General features: G+C 38.2%; 2 protein-coding genes across 5 annotated transcripts in view; both read left to right on the forward strand.

Moving 5' to 3' along the window:
* Positions 1-10,973, forward strand: part of agfg1a (ArfGAP with FG repeats 1a) — a 35,297-nt gene extending 24,324 nt beyond the window's left edge. The window contains exons 6-14 of one of the 4 annotated variants that reach the window (XM_066666386.1): positions 813-941; positions 5,223-5,429; positions 5,970-6,138; positions 6,611-6,693; positions 7,666-7,749; positions 8,857-8,874; positions 9,130-9,279; positions 9,922-10,016; positions 10,209-10,973. In XM_066666386.1, the coding sequence (XP_066522483.1) occupies positions 813-941; positions 5,223-5,429; positions 5,970-6,138; positions 6,611-6,693; positions 7,666-7,749; positions 8,857-8,874; positions 9,130-9,279; positions 9,922-10,016; positions 10,209-10,268 (995 nt within the window). In that variant the 3' untranslated portion in view covers positions 10,269-10,973. Of the gene's footprint in view, positions 1-809; positions 942-5,222; positions 5,430-5,969; positions 6,139-6,610; positions 6,694-7,665; positions 7,750-8,856; positions 8,875-9,129; positions 9,280-9,921; positions 10,017-10,208 lie in introns of all 4 variants that reach the window. The other 3 variants (XM_066666378.1, XM_066666405.1, XM_066666396.1) reach the window with 3 other exon arrangements.
* A 3,806-nt stretch (positions 10,974-14,779) lies between these two features.
* LOC136671276 (interferon-induced protein 44-like) lies at positions 14,780-16,769 on the forward strand. Its single transcript, XM_066646959.1, has 4 exons — positions 14,780-14,890; positions 14,980-15,151; positions 16,389-16,489; positions 16,596-16,769. Exons 1-4 carry the CDS (start codon positions 14,780-14,782, stop codon positions 16,767-16,769), a joined length of 558 nt encoding a protein of 185 aa, XP_066503056.1.
* Positions 16,770-20,535: the final 3,766 nt, after the last annotated feature.

Here is a 20,535-nt window from a genome sequence, read left to right on the forward strand (position 1 = left end):
ATGTGTGTGTGTGTATATATATATATATATATATATATATACACAAATATATATATATATATATAAAATATATACTATATATATATATATATATATATATATATATATATATATATATATTAGTATATATTTTATATATATATATATATATTTGTGTATATATATATATATATATATATATATATATATATTGTATATATATATATATATTGTATATATTGTATATAGAGTTTTTGAGTTTGTAATTTTGATGTTGGTAAAGTAGGTGTAATGACAAAACATAACACAAAAATGAAGTCTATACTAAAATATTTCTAAACTTAAGACTTTCTTAGGGAAACTGTAACAAAACTTAAAAGAAGTTTCCAAATTATCAGAACCAACAAACATACAACATCGCACCATGTGTCAGGGGGGAAAATTTTTGTGGGTGAATGAGCTGGATTTAAGTAAATGTGCCTCTTTATTATTTCTGTTTGATTTTAGCATTATATCTGTGTCATTATTATTGCAGCATTGACATGTCCATGTACCCTGCACATTGACATAATGTTCATTACCATCCATTTGTTGCTTTGTGTACATCTTATATCTGGTTCTGTGGCTATTCTGTCTCAGTCTGTTTGGTCAAACCAAGCTTTAGGACTGAAGTGTCTGTTGTAAATACATTCATTTTAAAATTTAAATCCTGACAAACTGAGAACGAATGTGGTCCAAACCTGTGCCATTAAACCCAATGAGTTCCTACCATCTCTCATTCCTCATCCCAGTCTTTGTTTGTTTGTTTGTTTGTTTGTTGTGGTATCCAGCAGCACAGAACGCTAATGCTAGTGCAGACTTTGCCAATTTTGATGCGTTTGGGAGTTCTGCTGCTGCTGCACCACCGAGTGGTGTGTTTCCCTCTGCCCCACAACAAGCATCATTTCAACCTACACAAACAGGTAACACACACACAGTCAAACAGACACACACACTCCAATGCTGCCCAATACAAGATTTAGAAATTTTGTGATGGTATTTTATGTTGGGAATAACAAAAAGCGTGTATATATTAAAACCTCATTAAAAACTATTTTTGGAAAATGGCCTTAAAACTAAAATAGTCTCCATAATAAATAAATCCATAATTGAAAACAGTAGAATAATGTGATGGTGCTGTGTGTGTATTTCCCTAAATGAAATGATATGAACAGTGTATTATTGCAGTGTGTTTTTACTGCTCTTGCTGTGGTTTTATTTTATATGATAGATACCACCCCCCAGTCAAACAAAGTCTTTACCAAGATATGTCTTTACACTGAACAAGGAGTGGGAACAGTGTTTGTTTATATTTTATTTTGTACATTTAAAAATATGTAAGTTAAATTTTATTAGTGATTGGCATGTAAAATGTATTAGTATAATTGTTATTTTGTTTGTAGTATTCCTGTTCTAATTATTAAAGATTTTGATATTTTTGATGGTATAAGGGCAAATCAGTTTTGTTTCCAGCACATTGTTAAAATAAGGCCTGTTCACACCAAGTCAACTGGGCTGGGGGGAGCAGTTTCAAACTTGGTGAAACCTTCAAACCACATCCTATGCTCAAATCAGATGTGTTCAGACATGTGTTTGGCTGTGGAGATACCCCACTGATGAACATAAATAATAGTCAGTGATATTTGCATGTGCTCATTGTATCATCAGATACGACTAATGCTGCTTTCCCACTGCATCGTACCCTCTCTACTCGGTTATTCCCAATTTCCATTAGGTAAATCTGGTCCTGGTTCTGGAAGCGGGTTCTTTTTTAGTCTGTTCTCTCGTGGTTCAGAGTGAGCCGAGTAGGGACTAAACCGTGGCGTGTAAACATTGCAGAGCGCTGATTGTCCATAGAGAGAGTCACCACACAATGCAGACGTCCAGCACCAACTCTCCATCTGTAAAATCTCCAGCTGCACCAGAGATCACATTTGTTTTTATCCGACTCTCGACGGCAGCTCTTAAAAAAAAAAAAAAAAGTGTGGTCTTTTGAAGAGGTTCAAACGCTCCTTGTGAAAAACCCAGCGAGAGCAGGACGCTGCAACAAGGAAGGAACAAACTCTACTGATCTGTCTGAACTGATGATGGAGCTGTGTTCAGTCCCAAACAACAACACAGCAGTACACAATGAGTAAACAATGCTTAATGTTACTGCTGCCATTGTTGTGGTTTCCAAAGCCCGCTGTTCCCATTAAAGAGAGTTTTGAGATGACACTGGATACATTTGGTACATTTTATACAGGGCTGTCATATGGGTGAATGGTTTTGAGCCGGGCCAACAGGACACTACTTTAATATTAAACACAATTCCTAATACTACGTTTCCATTAATCTAATTGTCACTCTGTGCACGTGTCATGTAATTGAATCTCTTAACAAACCCTAAGTGCCTATTCATCATAAATGCTCATACTGCTGTAACACATGATTAATACACATGCGCACATACCTGTACATATAAAAACATGCCTATTAAGATTTCAGAACAGTACCACACATGGATTTGAAATTTGGACATCATTTCTCAGACATTCATATCGTATCAAGACTGCATTTCCGTCTTGTTACACAGCTGTCCTTACTTTATGCTTTGTCTCATTTTGAACTGAAGTCATTCCCTGGTTTTGATCAGATTTATTAGTCTGGGATTCTTTTTAGATTCAAAAGCTTGGTTCTGTAGATGTTCAGTATATTACTTTAAATCTAAGGCCAGTTAAATATAAGCTTGTGCATCTGGTCCTGTCACAATAATTACATTATCAATTATTGTACAGTTTATGAACATTTCCTCAATAATTGTTGCTGTTCTCAGTGTTGTCCACTGAGTTTACAGAAGAATAAATGTCTCCAGTATTTCAGCCGCTTTCTCTTTCTGTTCTCTGGTTTCCTCTGTGTTTAAACATGAATGTGTGTGTGTATCCATGAGTCTGATTTATGTCTGAGTATATTTAATAATTTTTTGCTTACAAATGATTGCTCTTAAAAAGGGTGTAACTGCATTATTATGCTGCTTAATTATCAATATTTCAGTGTCTTAAAATGACAAAAAAAGTTTATTGCATTTATTTCTGGGACTATGTATCAGCCACAAAAATGGCTTATTTGACAGGGCCATATGCACATGTGCTTTTCATACCAGGTAGCGCCACAAGCACCATGTCAGACTAAACAAACAAGCATGCAAATGAACATACAGTTTCTGTCACCTCCATTTATAGTTCTACATAATCTACATCACTCCACTCACCTCCTGTTTTTCACTGTTCAACAGCCAAATCATGCTTAGTAGTGATGCACATGTCACGCCCCTATTAGTTGAGCTGCATTGGCTACCCTTAGCTGCTTGCATCAAATTCAAATCACTAATGATGGCCTTCAGAGTATTCACTGGTTCTGCTCCCATCTACCTCAATAGACTCTTAAAACCATACGTTAGCGCCCGCCCTCTCCGTTCCTCAAAGGAGCGCCTACTAACACGACCAACCCCCCGTACAGGTCAGTTGAGGCTATTCTCATCTCTGGTACCACGCTGGTGGAACGAGCTTCCAAGCACTATCAGAGCAACAGAAACCCTCTCCGCATTCAAGAAATCATTGAAAACCCAGCTCTTCCGAGAGTATCTTTTGCACTGAATGTCTTTCTTTAATGCACTTATTACTTCCTGGCATATTGCACTTAATGTAAGGTATTTTGTATAATTTGTGCTGTAGTTCGAATGTTCGATCCTCTTTTGTAAGTCGCTTTGGATAAAAGCGTCTGCCAAATGCATAAATGTAAATGTGATGAGTGTGTGTGTCAGTCACGTCTTGTCTTGCTGCTAATATCACTGGTGCAGTATTCTTTTTCTTCTTTGGTCACAGCATTTTGATTTGAACTCATTTGTTTGAAATTTCCACAGTGCCATCCTTTATCCATTTCAGTACAACAACAAAGCTGAAAATAACAAAAAAAAAATGATTTGCTTTTACCTTTGTGTGGGTGGGTCTAACCACTTTTTTTTTGCATCTGATTGGCTGTTTATTCGACTTGTGACTTTGCTTTTCCATTGCACTGATTCTGCATTATTTTCCCCTTATTGCGTATCAGTTTATTCCCTTTTTTGACCTTCCCTAATTCTTTATTTTAGTTACTTTTATAGTTCTTTATTATTATTATTATTATTTATTTATTTTCTCATCATCCCCCATGCTCTCTTGTTCACTCATTTGCCTGTGTACACACCAGCGTTCTCCACTCTACCATCCAGTCGCAGTGTGGGAGAATTCCCATCAGTGCTCCCCCTACTGGCCACTCACAGTAAGTCTCGCATGTCTGTGTGAGCGTGTTTGTGCCCTGCGCTCGTTTGTTAGCTTTTAGGTGGTGTTTTCATTCTCTGAGCTGCTTATCTCTTGGTGTGAACCGTCCTTGAGTGAACGTGAATGTGTGCTGTGTTTTTGCGTGCACGTGTCTCCACCCAACGTTTTTCTGCCCACGTCTGATAAAGAGGTGCAGTGCCATTTTCCCTCTCTTCCTTAGTGTTTCAGTGTAAGAATCCTGAACATTAAGGGTGGGACGTACAGCAGAATTCACCTTCATCTTCTCCTTTCTTTAAGACGTTTTAAAAATACACAGTGGTTCTAAGAATACACAACGGTTTTAAAAAGCCTGTCTTAAGCTGAAATGCAGTGAGTTGAGTTACTCAACACAGGTTGTTGTTGTACTACATTTTTATTAATGTCTTAATCAGTTGTTCAATGTTGTACAAAGGTGTTTTAATATAACAGTTTGGGTTTAACAATCCTATAGCTTGGATATTTACAGTGTTACAGCAGCAGAGGCACTGAGCACTAGGAAGTGGTAACAAACCAGTATTAACAATATAAATATTATAAAAATCATAATTTCTAATTAATGTTTACATCTAAATTGCACATGGAAAACCTTTTTTTTTTTTTTTTTTTTGAACGAGCATTTGTGTATCAAAAATAATATACAAACATGCAAAGGGCTACTTGGTGTTGCCCTAACTCCTAAAAGGTGTGCATGCTTGTGTTTTCAGGCAGTTTAGACAAAATGTAGGTTTCCTATATTTGGATATGCTTTCAGCCTCGAGAGGTGTCATTTGAAGGACAGGAAGACAGACACACACACACACACACACACACACACACACAAACCTCTGATCCAGTTTCTCTGTTCACCATTTGTGTCTCTTCTCACAGGTGGCTCATCAGGGCTGGCCAACGCCAACTTTGCAAACTTTGACCACTTTCCCAAATCGTGTAGTGCCGATTTTGCCTCGTACAACAGCTCTCAGACTAACTGCACGGGGGGCGGGGCTAAAGCAGAGGGCCCTTCTGTACCTGCGGACAGGTACGCAGCCCTTGCCGACCTGGACAACATCTTCAGCACTGTCAACCCTGATCAAGGTAAACAATCAAATGGTTTCACAACACTGACATACAATTGCTAAACTCACTCTTCATTTGTGAACTATTTAAATTACAATCCTTAAAACATCAAAAAACACCAGTAAAACCAGGTCAAATCTGGTTTTAATTGATCTGTTTGTCATGGTCACACAGCTCTAAAAATATCATTTCTGTAAGATTGTACCACTTTTAGCTTTATGATTGGAACTTTAGCCATTTTTAAAATAAAACAAGTCCCAGGACTGATTGGGAGCACTTGATTGTACCCTTAGGCAACACACAGACCCCCAACCTCTCACTCCTCAAACATTCACTAAGCTAGTGACTCTGTACTGCCCTCTATTGGCCATACATAGGCAGCAAAATGACTTGTAGGATCAACAAAGCTTTACATAAAACATTAAAACATTCTCACTGTAACATTTTGTAGGTTTTAATGACAACAATTTGCTGTTTTATGAGGGCGTATAGACTTGGACAAAATAAACTGAACACTTCAATGGATTTTATCATTCTCTCTCTCTCTCTCTCTCTCAGGCTCAAGTGGTGCAAGCTCCGCTCCACCCTCTGCAGGTGTGGGTCCGCCCCCTCCGCAGGTGGCTTTGTTGGGAGGCGATCGCTATGCGGCACTAGCTGCCCTCGACACAGTCTTCAGCTCCTCAGCCCCCAACACCAGCAGCTTTAACACGGTCACCAATACTCAAGGGTAAATTCATAAGGGTTCTTTTTTTCCCCCCCTCACAATGTGTTTTTATTAATTTATGTTCATTTGAATATTTTACTTTTCGTTCAACACTATTCTTGCGCACTCTGTTTAAATAAAAAAAAACTGCATTGAAGGGACAGACTTATTGTTATTGACATTTCTCTACGACATCAATCAGAGGTCAACCAACGACAACCAATCAGAGGTCAGATATCTACTCCCAAGGACCTGATTTTTACAGCACTTTTGTTTCTTACTTGCCTTTTGAGTTGTTAAATTGAGAAGCACATCTTTAATACCCTCACAGTGTTAATTGTCTAAACTTTTGGGGAATTGTTTGTCCCAGAGAACAGAATCCTCACTCCTCTGATCAGCTGCTAACTATTATTAAGTTTATCATGTCTGTGATATATTTAGCAGTAATTGTGCTTAAATATGGTTTAGAAATCTCTCTCTGTCCCTCTGTCTGTAGGACTGCATTTGGAGCTACAGCTGTAGTATCTACTGCACAGCCACAGCAGGGATCTTTGCAGAACATGCCTCAGGGCTTCACAGGTAATGCTCTGTGCAAATCTGAGTTTCCCACTAGAGAAACATAACTTTCAAGTCTAATTCTGAAAATAAAACCAGTGCTCAACTACTTTATCTATACCCAACATTTCAGGTAAATGAATGAATATAATAATATATTCACCCACATAATAAGCCATCTCACTAATCTAGTTTACCTCATAAATCAGTCACTTTTAGGTCTCTTACAGATTGAACACAGAAGTACTGAATACAGTTGACTAAATGCTTCATACAGGAAAAAATATTTAAAACAGAAAAAATATTCAGTATTTTCAGCGTTTGCTCTGGTTGCTAAATTTACGCCTAAATAACGTGTGAATTAATATCTTTGTTTAAGAAAAGCTATGACACTTGAAGGATGCACAATGGTTTAATTTCCATACATTGATTTCTCTATGTAGTGTTCAGGTGTTAAAAATATGCCCAGACCCTGTAAAATAAATGAATTAGAGGCAGAGTGTGAAGTTTATATAATGAAACTTGCCAACAGTGAAAGTCGGTATTTCAGAGTTTAATTTTATGTTGGTGTCAAGAGTTGATATGTAAAACACACATTGTCTCTTTTTTGTTAGAGAACGCTTAGTTTAATCATGTTTATGAGATGATGCCATAATGACACGTGACGTATCAAACCAACACACCCTAAATTGTGTGCCAGCTTTGTAATATTTGTATTTGTTTTTCAGTTTTTGTTTGTCTCATTTAAAGGACTGTTAATGGGTTCCTGTGGATTGATTTTAGTATTTGTTTATCCTCATTTTTATCAGTGTTTTCTCCTGAATTATTAGCCATCTCCAATTCAAAGGGCAAACCCCTGTTCTTAAAAATACATTTTATAAAATGCTTAAAGGCACAGTTATGATATCGAATTGCTATCAGAAATAATCAGTTTTCCCTGTTTCCCATACTATTTTATAATAAAGGTTAATATTATATTATTTGTTTGTCCTTTAGGTCCATCTACAAACCCTTTTGTTGCCACTGCTGTGCCACAGTCTGCTGTCGCCACAAATCCCTTTCAGACCAATGGGGGAGCAGGTACGAAAAGGGCTTTAATTGGTTTGAAACCAAGAAATAATAAAATATTTCTCACTCAGGCTCATGGGGAAAGCATTTCATCAAGCATTTCAGTACTGGTTTTTTACGAGTCCCATCACAGCAGAATATCTCTAGCTTCCTCAGCTTGGGGAGGAGAGCAGCACTTCTGGGTGTTATCAGTTATTCAGGCCACCCGAAGGCATCATGGGGAGTTGAACTGGGTCGCTCATACCCAGGATACATGCTCACAGCAAAGAGCTTGAGTACACATGCATCAGAGTTTGTGTGCGCGTGTGGATGAGAGAGAAAGAGATGCACAAGACTCGCATAATTGTTAAATACTTACTGTGCTACAAAAATATGCTCCTGTCTGTTTGTGAAATGCAAGACAGAACCAGAGGTTGTAAGGTCTTCTTAGCTCATGCCTCTTTTCAAATTAGTGGTCTACTCAAAGCCCGTTCAAAGCCCGTTCTAGAATCCATTGTGATATTTATTTTATGTTATTTTTTTTTATAGTTTTATTTTATTTTTTGTTGTCTTTCTGATTTTAATGAACGTTTGAACAGGAATCAGAGTGAACATGTTGAAATTAAGTGACTAACCACAGCGATAGCTGGAGTGTTGTTACTGTTTTCTCATTAAATACCATTAATGTAAGTCTTTTTTAGTGCTTGAGCTGCGAGGCTAATATTGCTATCAAACACTATAATGGGGAACAGGGCTTAAGACTTTTAAGCTGTTGCTGTGATGATACATGGATATATTTTTTTTTAATTATTATTATTTCGGCCTGATGTGTATATAATATTACAGTCATGAAGGAACGTTTTGTTTTACTCACTGAAATCTCCCAAAAACGATAAAAGTGAATTTGTGAGAATATTAAGATTCATCAGACATATTTCAAACAAGGAGGAATGAAGCTATGTAGCAGAAGTGTGGGATAAGGACAGAAGAAAAGCAGAGCAGTGTAATAGCAGCATAATATCAATGTTTTTATCCTCATTCTTATTTATTTTTTATTACTGTTTAAAAATAGCCCATGGCACTTGTTTTGTTCAAAAACTGAATGTCTACTATATTTTTGTATTAATTTTTTTAATGCAGCAGATGTACATGCAGCAGGTACAGAAGACATTTAAAACATTACTTTGTGTGTGAAATGTTACAGTAATGCAGGGTGTGTAAATGTTAATCCCTGCTGCTGCCCAGGCCCTTGTCTCCATTTCTGTTGTACATTATACATTTATTTTACTGCTGTTACCTAATACCTACCTGTTAGTTAAGCTGCTACCTGTTTATTATATAATTAGAAGTGACAGCCATAGTAAAGATTGCGTACTAATCGTGTGTGTCGTGTTCATGCCTGTGGTGTTGCAGCCTCATTTGGTCCAGGGTCAATGAGCATGCCGGCTGGGTTTGGAAATGCTGCCGCTTACAACCTCCCCACCAGCTTCAGTGGAAACTTCCAACAAGCTTTCCCCAACCAGGGCTTCCCCCCGCAGCAGGCCTTCCCCCAGCAACCAAACGGTGAGGAGTGTGGACGTGTGGATGACTTCTCTAAAAAGGCTCACCACGTGCTCTGTTTAGGGATCGGTGGAATGACAGTGTGGAGTAGGCATTGGCCTGTCATTTTTTAAAGTACCATTGCAGTGCTCCAACTTATTATTATTTTTTTAAAGGGTTCAGGACACTTATTTTTGGGTTAAAAAAAAAAACGGAACAAATCTGGGATTATTTTCTCATGTTTCTGAAAAATATCAAGTTCTAGCCTGGTACAAATACTCTATCTGACATTTTTGTAACTAACTTTTCCCCAAAATTTAAAATTGAGGAAATATACACAGTTTCAGATGGAGTATTTATTGCTGCTGCATTGGTTAAGCTTTAAATAAATTGATGAAAATGCCTGGCCTGGAAAATGTACGTTCAAATGCGCAGAGAATTAAGTTATTCCAAAAATGTCCTTTTATTTTAAAGACTGCAGTTCTGCATGCTTTTCTTTGAATTGTCTTGGCCTATATCCACTGCTGAAACCTTGTCAGTGATTGAACAAGTCATTTTGTATGTCTCAAATCTCGTCATTGAAGCAGCTGTTTGACTAAGAATGTGGAAAGTTTGCAGTGTGTTGTGCTCACATTCTTGTTTTTATAATCATTTACTTGTGTTTAGGAGGAGGTTTTGCCGCATTTGGCCAGGGTAAGGCTGTAGCACCCCCTTTTGGACAGAACATGGCACCAGCTGGAGTCACCAATAATCCATTTTTGGTGAGTGCTTTTATTTTCGGTTCTTTTTTTTTTTTCAGATTTCCCCAAGCTTCTGTATGAACTCATTTGAAAATATTGGAGCAAAAAATCTTTTGTGTAAAACCTGATATTAAAATCTGTTCCTTCTGTATATGTTCCTTAATTAAAATCCTAGTTTTTATTTGTTTCTTTGTCTGTGTCTCTCTCATTTAGGCGGGGGCGCCAGCGGGACAGTTTCCTGCAGGAAGCACCTCTACAAACCCTTTCTTATAGCACGTCCTCTTTCCGTACCACCAGGGGGAGACTCTCACACCTCTTGCACTGTTTTGTTTTTTTTCAGTAGCTTTAAAAACAGGTCTCAGACTTTTTTTAAAAAAGAACTTTATTAACTAAAACAGCATTTCACCAAACAGCGGTGTTACTCAATGATACATCCCTGTTGAAAAGAAAACAAAACAAGGTGTTGGGGTGCCTCTAGGGAAGGGTCGTCCCTCCTTCCTCTGCTGAATCTGTGAAAATGCCTGGCCTGGAAAATGTACGTTCAAACTGGCAGACAACTAAGTTATTGCAAAAATGTCCTTTGCATTTTAATGCTGCAGTTCTGTACATATTTTTTCTTTGAAATGGCAAAAATTTAGCATATCAGTATTTCTATCTTAAACATGTACACACATCATTCACGTGCATCAAAGGTTGTGGAGATTACCTGCTTATTATGAAGCAGGAGCCTGTTCTCCCTCAGAGAGCGAGAGAGAAACTTCACCAAGGAAGAACATCCGCGCTTTGCTGTATTTTTTTTTTTTGTTTTGTTTTTTTAGAAACCAACAGCGTATCTTCACTCCCTTGCACCCCTGTCCTGTACCTGGATTTACGAGTGTTCAGACTCAGACTCTCACCTGGCCAGGTGCTATTCAGAAACTCTCAGACTACACGCCACTTACGTTGAGTCTTACAGAAATTTAAGTTAATGTGTATATATACAACATATATATTAAAATGAATTTTAATTAAGAAATACATCAGATGTTGTGTTTCTTCTTTGATACAACCTCTGTTTCAGAGTTGGGTTCATAAAGCAGTGGGTGTGTTCGCTATATTTGTGATCTCTGAAGAAATAAAATGCATTTATTGGTGTTGATTTCACTGGAAAAAGTCAACCCACCTTTAACACAATTGGGGATACATGGAGAAGGTTTAACAAATTAAGCTTTAAAGTAATCTGCACTGAAACGTGTGTTTGGGGGGACTTGATTTCACGACTTCAGTACTGTAAACGTGAATTGCACTAAACCGCATGTAGGGGAAACCCAGGAGATAAAAAAATAATAATAATAATATCACATTTAAAATAAAAAAATAAAAATAAGGCTCCAGTTTCAGGCCCACGGTCCAAAAACAGACGTTGGTAGGTGGGTTGGCGACTCAAAAAGTGTCCATATATTTGTGAGTGTGTGTGTGAGGCTTCTGACCCACTGAGACCCTGAACTCGATAAGGGTTACAGACAATTAATAAAATATTTCTCATAAGCATTTCCAGGATGTGACCTCCGTTACTTAATGAATCATACTGCATTGATTAAAGCTACAGAGCTTAATCTTTTTAGCTGAGATCAGCTCTGTCAAGATAGTCACACTATGTACAAAATTGTGTCGCTTGCACTGGTACAAGTGGGTCAGACAGTGCTGCTAGAGTATTTTTAAACCACACAGAGGCACTGCTGAATTGTAACCATTCCTCTTTTCACCCCAGATGAAGGACTAGAGGATGACCAACACACACTGTGCAGCAACAGATGATCTACTGTCTCTGACTTTACCTCTTATAAGGTGTACTAATGAGTTAGGAGTGTCTAACATAGTGAACAGTGAGTGGACACAGGGTTTAAAAACTCAGTGTAAAATGCTGTTCCTGCTCCACTCAAAAACGGTATGTTTCAGTTTGAAATAAGATCAAATTTATTTATATAGCGCCTTTTACAACTGACGTTGTCACAAAGCAGCTTCACATAGTATCAGAACAGAACATTTAAATCAAAGCCCAATGCGAGCAAGCCGAAGGTGACAGTGGCAAGGAAAAACTTCCTCGAGGCTGGAGGAGGAAACCTTGTGAGGAACCAAGACAGACCACAGCAATTGAAATAAAGACTATTTAATTACGATACAAGGCCTATTGTTTAGGAAACCCAGGGCTTTTTAGGAACAGCTGTTTTCTAGTTTAACAATGTTTTACAGTAATGCATAAATACAGAAGCTTAATAAAATGTCATTGCAAACATCTTTGCTGACTGTTATTATATAATAAAAACCCTCAGTTTGTACTAACAGTGACAAATGTACATTTTATCTTATTCAATTTCATGATTTTAAGCATGAACATAATATCAGTCAGCATGGGGCACACCCTCTGGAAAGGCTTCGGACCCACCGCGATCCTGAATTGGATAAACAGTTACATACTTAATGAAAAGAATGACCAACATCAGTCTTCTTGACCTCCAAGATGTGATGCTTTGGGGAATAAAACATTTGTTCCTCCAGGTTGAAATTGTCCATAATTCATCCAATCCATCTTTTTCACAGCAAACCCGCAATACATTTCATTATGTGAATAACTCAAAATATTGACAAAACTATCAGAAAAACATTCGTTTTCATGCATTAATGTCTGGGAGATGTGAATGGGTTATATAACGCTAAACCTGGGTGTTATGTGAAACATTCTGCAAAGTTTAAAACAGAAATATGATTAATCTGAGGTGAAGAGAGTGGTTTTAAAGCTTTTAAGTGTTTAAGTGTATTATGTTTAAGTGTATTAGAGTCTGTGTCCTAAGTGCTTAATTGTTGTATTCCTTTGAGTTAAATTCCTTTAGGTGGAGTAGTCGTTCTCATTCAATTTATTCCATTTAATTTTCCAATTTGCCACACAACCATACCACAATGATAAGGTTACCAGGTCTGTTTTATTAGCAGCAAAACCAAGCTACTGCTCAGTTGTATGAAGTACATTCAATGGAATTTCTCTAGCTGTCATCAGAAATCGCAACACAGTCGTATTAACACCTCAATAAGAACTCAATAAAGATGACGCAGTTTTAAGAAATGCCTCGACTCGTTAAGCTGAAACTGCCAAACAAAACTGTTCTCCTGTGCCGTGTCTGTCACTGACGGAGTTTTTCTCAGAGGAGTGAATTCTAAGACGACCAAATGTAGTCATCGTTGGCATCGTCTGTTTTGCTACAAGAGCGGCAGGTTGAAACCGTGAAAAGTCGACTCCTGTCCGGGAGTCAATTGTATGAACTATTGGCCAATGATTCTTGACTCTTGGAGTCTACAAACTCTCAGATGGCAGAGCACTTTGAACATACAATGTTAACTTTAAATGAAACCAAAATGTATTTCAAGAATGAAATGAAATGTATCAGTCCGTAGTTTTGGATGTGAGTAAGCTAAAACCAATATAGCCTCCCAGACAGTGAGCATAAATCGCTCAACTGGCTTACAAAGTCTGGACCACCTCTGACTGTAGGCCACTGCTGGTCTGTCATGTGACCACTCAGATTACTGTCCTGTACAGAATATAAATCGTTTTTAATCTCCTGAAACAAGTTTCAAATTCACAAAGATTTTTATTCTGAAAAATAGACTAATACATATATTGCCAGCCCTGTGAAGGACTGGCGTCCCCTCCAGGGTGTATTCCCGCCTTGCGCCCGATGATTCCAGGTAGGCTCTGGACCCCCCGCGACCCTAAAATTGGATAAGCGGTTACAGATAATGGATGGATGGATGGATATATTGCCAGCAACTATGAGAGATATAATAATGAGTGCCCCATATAAAAAGATTATGCTGCAGCAGGTAGTGTCTCTGTCACAGCTCCAGGGACCTGGAGGTTATGGGTTCGATTCCCGCTCCGGGTGACTGTCTGTGAGGAGTGTGGTGTGTTCTCCCTGTGTCTGGGTTGGTTTCCTCCGGGTGACTGTCTGTGAGGTGTGTGGTGTGTTCTCCCTGTGTCTGGGTTGGTTTCCTCCGGGTGACTGTCTGTGAGGAGTGTGGTGTGTTCTCCCTGTGTCTGTGTGGATTTCCTCTGGGTGACTGTCTGTGAGGAGTGTGGTGTGTTCTCCCTGTGTCTGCGTGGGTTTCCTCCGGGTGACTGTCTGTGAGGAGTGTGGTGTGTTCTCCCTGTGTCTGCGTGGGTTTCCTCCGGGTGACTGTCTGTGAGGAGTGTGGTGTGTTCTCCCTGTGTCTGCGTGGGTTTCCTCCGGGTGACTGTCTGTGAGGAGTGTGGTGTGTTCTCCCTGTGTCTGCGTGGGTTTCCTCTGGGTGACTGTCTGTGAGGAGTGTGGTGTGTTCTCCCTGTGTCTGTGTGGGTTTCCTCCAGGTGACTGTCTGTGAGGAGTGTGGTGTGTTCTCCCTGTGTCCGCATGGGTTTCCTCCAGGTGCTCCGGTTTCCTCCCATAGTCTAAAAACACACATTGGTAGGTGGATTGGCAACTCAAAAGTGTCCGTAGGTGTGAGTGAATGTGTGAGTGTGTGTCGCCCTGTGAAGGACTGGTGCCCCCTCCAGGGTGTGTTCCCGCCTTGCACCCAGTGATTCCGGGTAGGCTCTGGACCCACCGTGACCCTGAACTGGATAAGGGTTACAGAAAATGAATGAGGGTCCCCTTTAAAATGTAAAACCTTTCATGGAATTGTTGTTTTGTTTTGTTGTTGTCATAACCATTTTTTAAATTAAATTTACTTATAATATTACTATTATTAATTTTCAGTACCAAAAATACACCATGGAACATTTTGCCTTCTATGATGTGATGGGACTGGAACTTGATTCAGGAGGGATGTGCAAAGAAGACATAATCTATGCCCTCAAAGGCCACATAGCAAATGGCTACACAGTATGAACAATGAATTCAGAACACACAAAGAGAAATATAGACATATTACAAATGCAAGATTTGTAATGTGTTTTGTTTATTTTCTTCAGTTCAATCCTTTGGCACTAATTTCTAATAAAGACAGCTACTACATCAGCAATCCCAGTCTGGAAAACAGCATTCACTGTCTAGTGAGTGTTATACCAGCAGACAATGTTAAATTACTTCATGAAAATGTCATTGATAAAATGATGAGTATCAGAAAAGAAGCAAGTCGATTAGGTGAGTGGACCTTTACAAGCCCTTTCTTACTTCATATTTTTAATTAGGAAAACTAATTTTAGAAAATGTCTTTTTTAACAACAGAAATATAGACATTTTCAAATATATTCCACATTGTAACCAGTTGCCATTAAGGAAAATATAGCTATTTAAATCTTTGAGTTCACTTAAATCAAACCTAATATCAATGATTACAATGCACTGTGTAATTAATTGGATTTTTCTGTTTTCCAGAATAAAAAAAAGAATTCCCTGTTTAAAAGATCGTCATATCATTATAATCATATACAAATATATTATGTAGTAATAATGTTATTGCTAATAAAAATTACACATTAAAATATGTATTGGTATTAAATACAAACTCATACTTAATTAACACATGGAGTAATTTTTCCCTGTAGACTAAGATAAGAACATAAACATGATTTTAATGCAATATCAGCTGCATTTGTATCTTGCTATTTTTATTTATATTTTTTTATTTTTTGGTGCTAATAAATGTTACACACAGAGGATTTTAGCCCCTACTGTGGTATGAGCTCTATTCAGAAACTCCGGGTCATCAGCACCATCATCTATTCTCCAAACTGACTGAACACCATTCTGAAAAACCTAAACTTTAAACAAATTTAAAAAATAAAAGACAAAAAAAAAAAAAGTGTTTAAGAATAAATAAGTGTTAGCTTTGGGTTGCACGCAACAGGAAGTGTCACTGTTACTTTCAAGCCTGTCTCCCAGCGACTGTGAGGAGTTTGGTGTGTTCTCCCTGTGTCCGTGTGGGTTTCCTCCGGGTGACTGTCTGTGAAGAGTGTGGTGTGTTCTCCCTGTGCCTGCATTGGTTTCCTCCGAGTGACTGTCTGTGAGGACTGTGGTGTGTTCTCCCTGTGTCCGTGTGTCCCACAGCCCAAAGCACATGTTGGTAGGTGGATTGGTGATTCAAAAGTGTCCATAGGTGTGAGTGTGTGAGAGTGTTTTGCCCTGCGAAGGACTGGCGCCCCCTCCCCCCTCCAGGGTTTATTCCCGCCTTGCCTCCAGTGATTGCAGGTAGGCTTCAGACCCACTGCGATGAATGAATGAATGAATGAATGAATGACAAATGTCTGTTTGGGATCCACACACAGCCAACATGCTTCAGGTGATAAAAAGATCAGTACTCTGGATCAGTTAAGAGAGACACATAATACTGAGTGTCCATATCATTTCCATTTTTTCATTTTTCACCTGACACCTCCAGGAATCCCTCAAGTGGTTTTCATGACGAAAGTGGACCAGGCGTGCCCAGAGACAAGGGCAGATTTGACCAAGGTCTATGAAAGCTGGAAAATCAAGTCTGCAGTGAGTAACATTTCTAGTTTCTGCTTATATTCCTTTGGACAGACAAAGTAACAGCACTGTGTGTGTGTGTGTGTGTGTGTGTGTGCGGGCGCGTATGTTTTGTTAGATGGAGGAATGCAGTAATAGGCTGACTGTCCCTATAAACTGCATCTTTCCTGTGAAGAACTACCACAAGGAGATTCAGCTGAATGAGGATATAAACTGCCTGATGCTGGCTGCTCTCACACAGATTGTGCACTGGGCTAATGACTACATCAAGAAGCAAACTAAATCTGAATGAACACAAGAAGTATATTGACTGACCACTATATTATGAACACCAGCTTTTTCTTTCCAATGTCTGACCACTTTAATAGAACCAGCTTTCTCATCTTTCTACTCACTGAAGATACAAACCGGATTCCAAAAAAGTTGGGACACTAAACAAATTGTGAATAAAAACTGAACGCAATGATGTGGAGGTGCCAACATCTAATATTTTATTCAGAATAGAACACAGATCACAGATCAAAAGTTTAAACTGAAAGAATGTATAATTTTAAGAGAAAAATATGTTGTTTTAAAATTTCATGGCGTCAACAAATCCCCAAAAAAGTTGGGACAAGGCCATTTTTTTACCATTGTGTGGCATCCCCCCTTCTCCTTACAACACTCCCATTCATGTCTAATACAGGCCTCTAACTGTTCAATCATCTTGGGCCTTTTTGTCGCACCTTCCTCTTTATGATGCACCAAATGTTCTCTATAGGTGAAAGATCTGGACTGCAGGCTGGCCATTTCAGTACCCGGATCCTTCTCCTACGTAGCCATGATATTGTGACTGCTGCAGAATGTGGAATGGCATTATCTTGTTGAAAAATGCAGGGTCTTCCCTGAAAGAGATGACGTCTAGATGGGAGCATATGTTGTTCTAGAACCTGAACATAGTTCTCTGCATTAATGGTGCCTTTCCAGACATGAGAGCCACAAGCACTCATGCAACTCCATACCATCAGTGATGCAGGCTTCTGAACGGAGCGTTGATAACAACTTGGGTTATCCTTCTCCTCTCTGGTCTGGATGACATGGCATCCCAGTGTTCCATAAAGAACTTCAAATTGTGACTCATCTGACCACAGAACAGTCTTCCATTTTGCCACACTCCATTTTAAAAGACCCCTGGCCCAGTGCAAATGTCTGAGCTTGTTGAGCTTGCTTAGAAATGGGTTCCTCTTTGCACTGTAGAGTTTCAGCTGGCAACGGTGGATGGCACGGTGGATTGTGTTCACTGACAATGCTTTCTGGAAGTATTCCTGAGCCCATTCTGTTATTTCCTTGACAGTGGCATTCCTGTTTGAGGTGCAATGACGTTTAAGGGCCCGGAGATCACGAGCATCCAGTAGAGTTTTACGGCCTTGACCCTTACGCACAGCAATTGTTCCAGATTCTCTGAATCTTTTAATGATATTATGCACGGGTGATGATGATAACTTAAAAGTCTTTGCTATTTTATGCTGGGTAACACCATTCTGGTATTGCTGCACTATCTTTCTGCGCAACAATGGTGGAATTGGTGATCCTCTTACCATCTTGGCTTCAGAGAGACACTGACACTCTGAGAAGTTCTTTTTATACCCAATCATGTTGTCAATTGACCTAATTAGTGTTAATTGGTCTTCCAGCTGTTCGTTATATGCTCAATTTCCTTTTTCCAGCCACTTATTGCTACTTGTCCCAACTTTTTTGGGATTTGCTGACACTGTGAAATTTTGAATCAACATATTTTTCCTTTAAAATGTTACATTTACTCAGATTAAACTTTTGATCTGTCATCTATGTTCTATTATGAATAAAATATTGACATTTGCCATCTCCATATCATTGCATTCAGTTTTTATTCACAATTTGTTTAGTGTCCCAACTTTTTTGGAATCCGGTTTGTATTAAAAGAAACACCCACGGGGGAAAACAAGTAAATTTGGTCCTCCACCTCATCTTCTTTACTCTTAGCATGTTTATGCATAATTTCCTGTTGGATAAATTACATTCCCTTCATTATTTTTTCTATTCTTTGCATATATAAGCATATACTTCAGATATATTTAAATGTATGAATAACTGTCACACTATAATATACAGGTAATACAAATTGTCTGTCTGTATTTATAAATAATACAAAATAATCGTGCTTGAGCTTTAGCCATATTGAAAAATGTTTAATTAATTAGTGGGTCCGGTCTGGCTTTTTTTTCTGATTGTTACCTCATAGTTAGGGTTAGGGCACAGCCAGTAACTAGGCTTTAGAGAACCCCCTTCATGTGATCTACAAGGGCTCAGGCCACAGATCTGAAGTTAAGAAATGCAGTGAAGTAAAAGCAAAAACACTACAGGAGAACATAAGAAGAAGGGTTTCCTCATGAATAATGTCACAGATGTGATTTGGATTCTTAGCGCCATCTTTGTCAGAGCGAATGGGAAAACTGTTTCCAGTAGCATTGTCAGGTAGCGCTGAGCATTTAGGGTCTGGTCGGGCTTGTAACGAACAACAAAATTTTGAATTTTCTGTGTTTATAACTTTTGAACTACAAGAGTCATAGCAAAGCTGACTGCAACAATCGGTTTCTGAGACCATTCTGCTCTTCTTTGATGTTCTACACGACCACCATCCTATTGGATGTATTATTTTCCTTTTCATTTCTAAAATAAAAGGAGGACCTGTGCCTTTTGTCTTAAGCTTTACGTTTGTGGTAGTCTGCTTTTTTTCTTTTTTTTTAAATGCATCCACTTTTCAGCAGAGGCCTAATGAATATTTAGTCTCCCCTCACTCTACTCTAATGGATATTTAGTAACCTCCTCAGTGTCCTAATGGCTTGTGGAAAGCTGCTGTCCAAAGGGATCTGTAAAGAAAGGGAATAAATACATACGCAATAATCAGACATAACTCAAAAAACAATAGTAATTGCAAAGAAATGCAAGTTAGTTTATTTGGGGTTAAAGCTAATCGAATCAAATCAAAGTTTATTTGTCGCATACATATCATACATAGTTGCATACATTCAAAACATAATTCCAATTTCCTGTATTTAACAACTAAATACAGACTTAACTGGCTAAAAAAACACTTATAACCCTTAAACAGGCCAGAAAAGTCCATAAAATGTAGAAAATTCACTGGTTCCCTTTTATTAAGTTTAAAAATCTGTTACCAGAATACTCCACTGTAGTTGTGAAGAACATGTCCTCAAATCCACAGGGTATCATTTTCAGGAGTAATAGCCATGAAAACTCATGAAAAATGTCAGGTACTGGATTCTATAAAAGGGTTCAATCAAACTGTTACTAGACAACTCCACTGCCGTCTTGGTGCACATTCTCAGGAGTAATATTATAGAAATTTATTAAAATTTATTAAAATTACAGCTCAATTTAATAAATGGCTGAAGGCCATAAAATCGTCCAATCAAACTGTTAACAGAATTTTAAAATGAATTTTAATTCAATTTACTTCTTATAATTAAAGAAAGAAAGACTCACTCAGGTGTTGTGGCATTGCAATTGGGAGATTTTCCTTGTTTTAGTGTAAAGTAAAAGCTAAACAGAGACGCTGTGCAGACGAAGTGATCAGAAGACAAAAGCAGCCCAGTTCAACATTGATCCATTTCTCTTTGGAACTTTTTCTGAGAATTCCTTTGGCCTATATTTCTATTTTTGAGATCTGAATATTTAAAGCTTGAAGTCTTTTGAATTTATAAGTCTTTTGAAGATATATATTTTTGAAGTAGATGAGTAAGATTTGAAACATGAATATATATGTAATTCAATTATAAAGTTTTTAAATAAATATAATACAAATAACAGAGAAATGAAAGTCACAAATGTCTTCACTGCAGGAAGGTTCAAAGTGCATGTGCTCAAACAGCATGTAAACATTGGAAGGATCAATGCCTGAGGATAAATTCCCTATGGGCAGAATATGGCAATGTATTATTTGCTGTTTTTGAGTAATGAGTAATGATTTGCTGTTTCTCAAAAGAGAAAATGACTTTACAGATGAATGTGAAACAGGA

This window comes from Hoplias malabaricus, chromosome 1, assembly GCF_029633855.1.
Source record: "Hoplias malabaricus isolate fHopMal1 chromosome 1, fHopMal1.hap1, whole genome shotgun sequence".
NCBI lineage: Eukaryota > Metazoa > Chordata > Actinopteri > Characiformes > Erythrinidae > Hoplias > Hoplias malabaricus.

Coding starts and splice junctions, on each gene's coding strand:
- LOC136671276 (XM_066646959.1), top strand. CDS start 14,780: ATGGAACATTTTGCCTTCTATGATGTGATGGGACTGGAACTTGATTCA. Junction 14,891..14,979: donor ACATAGCAAATGGCTACACA/GTATGAACAATG, acceptor TATTTTCTTCAG/TTCAATCCTTTGGCACTAAT. Junction 15,152..16,388: donor AAAAGAAGCAAGTCGATTAG/GTGAGTGGACCT, acceptor TGACACCTCCAG/GAATCCCTCAAGTGGTTTTC.